An 8530-nucleotide genomic window follows, 5' to 3' on the forward strand; every position below is an offset into this window, starting at 1 on the left:
GTCCAGTTTGTACTTCTCATGTGCTTTCCTTACATGCAAGCATTCTTTCTTCCTTTCTTCTTCATTTCTTTCTTTTCTTCTGAAAGATAGATCTCAGACAAGTAAGAACATAATTAAACATCATTTTCATAAATCCCAAAACATTCTTCAAAACATCTTTCAGACAGACTTATTTTTATCCAGATAATTAGGCATTGTAATTCTAGGAGAAACACAGCGGTCATCATTAGCAATGTGTCTCAATGTAATGAAATGTACGAGAGGAACAAAATAAGGAGGGTTTCGCCTGAGAGGAATACTTAGGGGGAAATTATACACATGATCAGTTTCCCCACGTTGCCCCCAGATACCCCCAAATAAATGACCAACCAGGTACAGAAGAAGATTTGAGTGTCAGAGAATAACCCCTGCTGATTTACAGTTTTACGATGGCGATTTTAAAACCTGATGTTATGCTGTGTGTCACCAGAGAGCGTCACTTAACTGGAATAGGATTTGGAATCCCCCCGACCTATTTAGGGTGGACTCATTTCAGAGGATGTGGCCATAGGTGGCAGCAGCAGCAGATATGTTACAGCAATAGAAAATGTTAAAGATAATGTCAATCAATCATGAGGTTCACGTTTCAGACTGGCTATATGACATGATTTTACGTTTTCAAGCCCTCATGTTGGTTACCTTCCATTTCCAAGTGTCCTGGAGAGAGAGTCCCCAGTGAATGGGGAGCCAACTGTCACAACGCCACCTGCCATACACATTCTGTCCACTTGGGGGCACTGTTGTCCTGCAGTTACCGCGCTACCACTAATGCACCACCGACGAAGAAGAAGAAGCTCAGTCGCTACTACATGCCTGTAACGATGGCGGCCGTCTTGAGAGGAAGCTTAGCAACATTGGTCAAGGTGAGTGCATGGATGCTGTTTACAAGCTTATTTTACACATATGTCGTTAGGAAATGAGTTACAGTTGTTGAAGTCTTATTCATTAAACTCAAGCACCGTGTTATCTTCGACTGTTAAAGAAGGAGTCGGCCTGGTTTGTGTCATTCGTGTGTTGTTGCTAACCGTGAGCCTCCTTCATTGACACTCCGTTAGAAGACCCCTACTTCAAATATAGAGTGATATGTAGAGTGACTTTGTGGCTCCGTCTGGGTTTGTCAACTGGTCAACGACACAAAATATCGTTTGCGGATACTCGTTAAGCAAGTCAATGTCCCTATATGTCACTGTGTCCCGGGTTATGTGAGATAGTGAACTAAGTTAGCCGGGTGGCTAACGTTAACTCCGTTAACCCTGACACGGTAACCTACTTCTCACGAAAGGAGCAGACCAGATAAGCCGTTTTGCCCCTTCACTTCAGATAATATTGGTTGTGCTCGTGATTTGATGACTTTAAATTGTCAGTCATCTCTTGTTTTCTCATAAGCCAAATTCTTGTGTCAATGTACAACTGCCGAATATCACTTAGGGTGGCATAGTGTGGCTAGTTGTCACTTTTCAAGTCACACCTATCTCTGCCCACCTCAATATTATCTTATCAAACGGGCACCATTTACATTTATCCATGGTATACTATACTTGTTTGTTAAATGTGTAACTATATCTTTATTTCCATCCTCAGGGCCTCAATGGCGCCCCCCGGTGGCAGCAGCTGGCCACTCGACCGTTTAGTGTGTCTGCTGGTCTCTGTGGCCCAGAAGCCCCACCAGCCCGTGCTGATGCTACCTTCAAGGTCACGATGGTGCCAGGGGATGGTGTGGGACCTGAGCTGATGACTGCTGTCAAGGACGTGTTTAAGGTACAGTTTACAGTAATGAAGATGAATCATCCCCTGAGGTAGCCTCTATGTATGCTGATGGCAAATATAAGATTTTTTATTTTTTTTTAATCAAATGGCTGATTTTAAAATTGACATGTTTTTGTCTCGTCTCCAGGCAGGAGATGTCCCGGTAGAATTTGAGGAGTTTCACCTGAGCGAGGTACAGAACATGGCCAGTGAGGAGAAGCTGGAGCAAGTGTTAACCTCTATGAAGACTAACAAAGTGGCCATGAAAGGTAGATTTACCTTTTAATTCTGTCTCCTATCATCATTCACCCCCAATGGACCTAACATGAATGTTCTGGACATGTTTTGTTATTCAGGGAAGATTCACACACCCATGGAATTCAAAGGGGAGCTGGCTTCATATGAGATGAGACTGAGGTAAAAAAAACAGAAAGCAACTCTTGTATTTCATGTTTCTTTCTGTTGTGTAAAAAAAAATAATAATAATTACTCTCTCTCCCCATTCATTCCCCAGGCGTAAACTGGACCTGTTTGCTAATGTGGTTCATGTGAACAGCCTGCCGGGCTACAGCACACGCCACAACAACCTGGACCTGGTCATCATCCGTGAACAGACCGAGGGGGAGTACAGCTCCCTGGAGCATGAGGTAAACAACACTCCTCCTCACTGCAGTCAGAGGATGATCAGTGGTTTTAAACCCACATGAAAAGGGAATGTTTTTCTTTGAAGAGGGAGATTTCCATTGAGCACATAGAGTTGTTGCAGCATTAAACCAGATATCAAAACAAAGATGAATCACTGCCAGGCGTGCTGAAATAGTACAATGAGCTTGTGTGTGTGTCTTTCTTTTGAACTACTTGTTCATATGGGGGGCCTTGTTGGGGACGAAGCACTCAAGGAAAGGCACACAGGAGTCTTTTTTAAGAAGTATTTGTTTTATTTTACCCCCAAAATGTTCAAAACCATAAGTGAATGAAAATAAACAAATACTTAACCAATTAGGCCATTAAAGGATGTCAAACAATCAAAATTCTACTTAAAATACAACTGACAACTCAATAAACTGACCTAACAAAATGACACAAGGGGGAGAGATATATGCTGCCTAATCAGACCATGTGAAATGAGGGGGGGGACAACATAGCCATGCTAATAGTTTGGTACACACTTTGTTCACACACGCTTTATGTTTACTACTATAGTGTAGACAGCTTCATTCATTTAAACTGAAGGGACACCTGGTCCATCAGACGGACATGGGTGGACAACTGAAAAATGCATCTGTTGCAGATTAGGGTGTAATGCGTTTAAATTCTCTAGCATTGTTGCTTGGTCAAATTAAGACTGGAAGTTCTTTTTGCTCTGCAGAGTGTGACAGGTGTGATCGAATGTTTGAAGATCATCACCAGAGTTAAGTCACGGCGCATCGCCAAGTTCGCCTTCGATTACGCCACCAAGAAGGGACGGAGCAAGGTCACCGCTGTTCACAAGGCCAACATCATGTAAGGATGAAGCAAAGCAACCTCTTTGCTTTTTTTTTTATTATATAAAACAAATCCTAATCTGCTATTAATTCTTAAAATGATTGATGAAGTTTTGCATTATAGTTACAGCAACAATTCTTCTTCACAACTTCTGTCTTATTACAGGAAATTAGGTGACGGCCTGTTTCTTCAGAGCTGTGCAGAGGTGGCAGAACTATACCCCAAAATCAAATATGAGACCATAATCATTGATAACTGTTGCATGCAGGTAAATCCATCCTCAAAGTTAATTCCCCAGATTGTATCCATGAATAATTAGCCGCTGAGGTTAAAGTGTCACTTTTCATTTCTCGTTTAAACTTCTCAAACTTCTTGCTGCAGCTGGTCCAGAACCCATACCAGTTTGACGTGCTGGTGATGCCCAACCTTTACGGTAACATTATTGACAACCTGGCAGCAGGACTGGTTGGAGGGGCAGGAGTTGTTCCTGGGGAAAGCTACAGTGCAGAGTATGCTGTGTTTGAGACTGTGAGTTCCCACTGACTGTTTTGGTGTTTTGATTGAACTCAGCCCAGTAGTACTTGGTGACAGAGAGGACTTACAGGACTGCAAGAGTGTCATCCGTGATCCCTAGCCTTTTTTCCCTTTCAGGGTGCACGCCACCCCTTTGCACAAGCTGTAGGAAGGAACATTGCCAACCCCACAGCCATGCTGCTCAGTGCTGCTAACATGCTCAGGCACCTCAAGTGAGTCTCTTAGGTCTTGTTGTATGAAGTGCACCACATTTCACATTGTACCTCCTAATTCTCTGTCCTTGCCCATCGTACTTCTCAAGCCTGAGAAAACAGTGTTCACATAGCGTCTTTTACGCTTCATCCGAGTGGGTCTTTGGGAAAAAAATCCTTAGAACTTCTTTGAAATGTTTCCAATACAGGAATATCTTGACACGCTGGTTACAGTGCTTTTTTTATGCAGTAGCCGCACATGCTCTCTCCTCATTGAGAACCATTGAAAATAGTCGGCACTGGATTAAAAAAAGAACAGTTTGGACACAGGTCCTTAAGTGTCTATTTTGTCTGAATGTTGACAAGTGTACCGGAAAGTCCAGGACACCTCTTATTTGTCACTGTATTGTGTTGCAGCCTGGAATATCACTCCCAAATGGTGTCAGACGCTGTCAAGAGGGTCATCAAACAGGGCAGGGTAAGTGAGTGTGTGTGTGTTACTTGTTAGTAGTACTTCCTCTATGCCCATTGGTGCTTTTAAGCTGTGAATGAAGCGACTCCTGCCATGGCAACACTAACACTAGTGCTTCTCATCAGTTTTGTGGGTCAATGACTGTAATCTCATATGTATGCTGCAAAAAGAAAAATACAATATAACATGAAAGCTCTTTTTCCACTGCAAAGCGACTTTGAGTACCATGAATATCGCTCTATAACTAATACATTTCCTTATTAGAATCCTCTCAGATAACAGCAATGACACGAACACATTAACGTACTCTTGTATTTCTGTATGTTAGAGAGCCTTGGATTGCTTTTCTTTTGAGACTGTATGCATCTTAATTCAGCTCCATCTTCCATTTCTCTTCCTTTCTAATTTGCATCCTCATATATGTGCATGGTGTATCTATTTGTTTTCAGGACAACCAATCTAACTAACTGCCTTTGACAGCTGGCCCATGCTGACACTAACATACACTGACACAAAAACTAGCATGAAGTCTGTCAACCGTAGTCCCTCAGTTAAACGCATGACTGATCAATCTCTAAAAAAATGCATTTCAGCAACAACTTACTGACAGAATTTTATTTCATTGCCCTTTTAAAAGAGGTGGTAAAGATGTTGGGGTAGCTTATTTATTTGAGGCAACTGTGTGATTGTGAGAAATTATAATTCTTTTTTTTTAGGAGTGTGTTATTTGAAAGCAGAATTTGTCTGCACGTCGTCTGAAGTGCCTTCCTCTCCCTCTACCCTTTCCTTTAATTCCCTCCTCTCCTTGTACCCCATTATCCTGTGCGTGTGTGTTTGTGTGTTTGTTTGTGTGTGTGCTGTGTATGTGCATGCCTCAGGTACGGACACGAGACCTGGGCGGGTACGGTACCACTGGCGACTTTGTGGGTGCTGTTGTGGAAAACCTGCGTCACCGACCTCTTAACTAAGATTTGTCACTGACATTGACATCACCTCCCATTCCTTGAATCTGGACACTGTTCTTGACATGACCTGGACACATGTCAAGGCTCACCTCCCCTCTCATTGCCAAATGACATTTGTACCACACAGTGTTTATGAATACCATCAGTTGCATCATAATGAGTGGAGGTCTAATTAGACTTCCTCTCATAGCATCCTTACATTCTTATAGTTACTGTCCATCTCTTTGCATCGTTTTACTCAGCAGATTAACATAATGGTTTGACTTATTCTGGGAGAGCTTTTTGTTCTTGTATTTTCATGTCCTTTTGCTTTTTTTGCTTGAGCCATGTTGGCCACGCCAACATTATTCGACTGTCTGTAAAGAAACCCGACTTCCTTTAACATATTTTATCTGCTCATCCGCTTTTGCCTCCCACCATTAACTTATTTTGCTAGATGTTCATAACTGGACCACCTAATGACTGACTGCTACTGCTAGCTCGATGGATAGATGCCTAAATATATAGATATTGATTGAGTGTGCGATAGGCAGGGTTGAGTTACATAGCAGTCAGTCTTTCAGCAATATAAACAAATAAAAATATACTATATTTTCAGGTATTACAACAGTTTAATAGCCACAGATCATAAATCTTCCTATGTGATGGTCTGTACAACATGGTGCTGCTCTTTCCCACAAACATTTGTTGCCAATGTTGCTGTAATAATTTAAAAAATATTGTCACCTTTTCAGCTGTCATGATTTTTGTCTCACTGTGCCCCAATTACAGACTTCACAAGTAGTCCATTTAGTAAAGATAATTTAATAATATACTATTCAACACACTCTTGTTATGAACTTTGGTACAATATCTACCATCAGGGGAATGCATCGCCAGTGTCATGTCCTTTTTTAACGTTTTGTTTATGTTCTCTTTTGATCAAGAATTATATATGGAGACTTCATACCTGCATATTAAATCTTGTCAAAAATGTGATGTAATATTGAATAAATAACGATCTGTCTTTGAAAAGTCACTGTTGGAGTGAATGAAGCTACTGAGGTTAAACACTAATCAATAAGTTTAGACTTAACACATTTTGGGCAATGAGATTGATAACTAACTTATGTGAGTGGTGTCTTTTAATCAACTCGGATAATGTTAAAAAATGTGTGAAACTAATGAAGAGAACATGGCTTGGGAGATGAAGCTGCTGCTTTCTAAACGTCCACATCCCACTGATCACACTTGGTTTGTTCTGTGAGTGCAGTATTGAAAGGCTCTCTAACATGCAGCCCAGGACACTGTATGTGGACACGTGTTGCTGCAGCTGTGCATATAGTAACACACTGTCCTTATGTTTGCAACAGGTGCGCACCGGAGACCTGGGGGGCTATGCCACAAGCGACGAGTTTACCCAGGCTGTCATTGCTAACCTGGCGGTCTAAGCATCGCGTTTGCAGATCTGTCAGCTGCTGAGATGCACGCACACCGTTTTATTTACATCCTGTTACACTGATCTCTTGAATGATTGTCCGCATACAGTCTATTCAACAACAGGGTACACATTCCTGTTTAAACACTGAAATGTGCAGCTATAATTTTAACAGCCTCTGACTTGCAGATTAAACACATTAACTATAAACATCTAAGGTAAAGTAGAAATGTGTTGAACGTGAAAAGTCTTAGAATTGGCACAAAACCTGTTCCCATGCTGGTACACACCAGCCAATTATATTGTGTTCTCTGGCAAGATGCTGTAATTTCTACTCGATGGTTTTATGTCTGGACCTTAACCAGCAGTCAAAATATGGTGTATACTTTATTATTTATTGAAGATCATGTTTTAGCTCTGTTGCTTCTTTATTCATCATGAGATATGAATAATAAATGAAATATAACATCTTGTGTTAAAAATCCTTGCGTGAATGTTAATAGAAGGCTGATGTGGAGTTATCAAAAGTTTATCATTGTTTCTGGTGGCTCAGTCAGCAGACATCACTACACAGCATAATGAACTCGAATCCAAGCTTAAGCCTTTGTTTCCAACATATGCATGTCGGGTGGACTGCAGAATCCATAAAAATGCTTGCTTTGTACCATGCTGGTAAATGATCCAGATCCCCGAACCATGAACAAGAATAATGCAGCGGAGAAACTGGAACAAACTGTGATATGTGTACTGGTCTTTCACTAGAAAGAGTGAAAGACCAGTTTTCATTATGGTTTTCATTATGGTTTAATCAATTACATTGGTTCAAAAACATAATTTTACAGAATTTCCGGAAGTGTTTGTTTTGTCCAATGAACAGTCTAAAACTGAAAGGTATTCAGTTTACAATAATAAAAAACAAACATTTATCACTGACAAACATGATTTCTTAAATGGTTGTAACATTTACCATTCACTTTTCTCAATGCACTCAACTTTTTATATTGACTTTTAACTAAGACAATAGGCCTTTTCTTGTGCTACAGTACATCCATAAATATTATTATTAGTTCTTTGAGCATCTGGTAAAACGTTATATAAAACTGGTGCATTATTATTATTAGTTATGCCATTAAAATGTAAAAAACGTTTAACTGTTCCTTTAACCTCCAAACAGTTGGTTTAAAAATAAATGTAAACCTAACTATTTTTTTTACACTTCATTTGAATTATATAAGTAAAAATATTTTGACTTCTTCCATATTTTGTCAGTTTTGGGTGTCCCAGTGATGAACCTGTTATTCTTAATAATTAATTTATCTAATGAGTCAAGCTTGTTTTGTGTTTATGAATCTGACACAGTGTTACTGTGGACAACAAGCCGCCTTTAATGTCACTTACTGTGTCTTTATGATCTATTTTATTAATGTTTTTATCAGAGAGAACACATTTATAACCATCACTATAAATGTAAATGTGTCAGGTTCTGCCTAAAAGCTAATTTTCATATACAGATCCTGGGCAGGTTGATGTATGACTAACTATAAGATGTAGGCTATTAAAAGAAGTACAAAACAGGATATACTCATTGCAGGCAACGCAACGTGTCCTTTATTAGCTGAAAAACAGAAAAGGGACCCTGAAACTGAGTCAGTGACCCCAAGCAGCCCTGATGAATCCCGCT

General features: G+C 40.2%; 1 protein-coding gene across 2 annotated transcripts; it reads left to right on the forward strand.

The window, feature by feature from the left end:
* Nucleotides 1-791: 791 nt before the first annotated feature.
* Nucleotides 792-7317, forward strand: idh3b (isocitrate dehydrogenase (NAD(+)) 3 non-catalytic subunit beta). 2 transcript variants are annotated; one of them, XM_084030233.1, is made up of 11 exons: nt 792-902; nt 1621-1797; nt 1934-2054; nt 2142-2202; nt 2300-2432; nt 3155-3288; nt 3436-3538; nt 3652-3798; nt 3922-4016; nt 4413-4473; nt 5346-6162. In XM_084030233.1, the coding sequence occupies exons 1-11, from the start codon at nt 849-851 to the stop codon at nt 5433-5435; spliced, it is 1176 nt and encodes a 391-aa protein (XP_083886359.1). In that variant the 5' UTR covers nt 792-848; the 3' UTR covers nt 5436-6162. The 2 variants fall into 2 exon arrangements, with proteins under 2 accessions (XP_083886359.1, XP_083886360.1); XM_084030234.1 differs by lacking the exon at nt 5346-6162 and adding an exon at nt 6785-7317 and having other exon boundaries at nt 793-902.
* The last annotated feature ends 1213 nt before the right edge of the window (nt 7318-8530 follow it).

This window comes from Eutrigla gurnardus (genome assembly GCF_963514095.1).
Source record: "Eutrigla gurnardus genome assembly, chromosome: 2".
In the NCBI taxonomy this organism is placed as follows: Eukaryota; Metazoa; Chordata; class Actinopteri; order Perciformes; family Triglidae; genus Eutrigla; species Eutrigla gurnardus.

What these genes read in the sequence shown, in the direction of transcription:
- idh3b (XM_084030233.1), top strand. Translation starts at nt 849, where the DNA reads ATGCCTGTAACGATGGCGGCCGTCTTGAGAGGAAGCTTAGCAACATTG. An exon ending in TTGATAACTGTTGCATGCAG is followed by an intron (nt 3,539 to 3,651) that starts GTAAATCCATCC and finishes TTCTTGCTGCAG; the next exon opens with CTGGTCCAGAACCCATACCA. An exon ending in AACATGCTCAGGCACCTCAA is followed by an intron (nt 4,017 to 4,412) that starts GTGAGTCTCTTA and finishes ATTGTGTTGCAG; the next exon opens with CCTGGAATATCACTCCCAAA.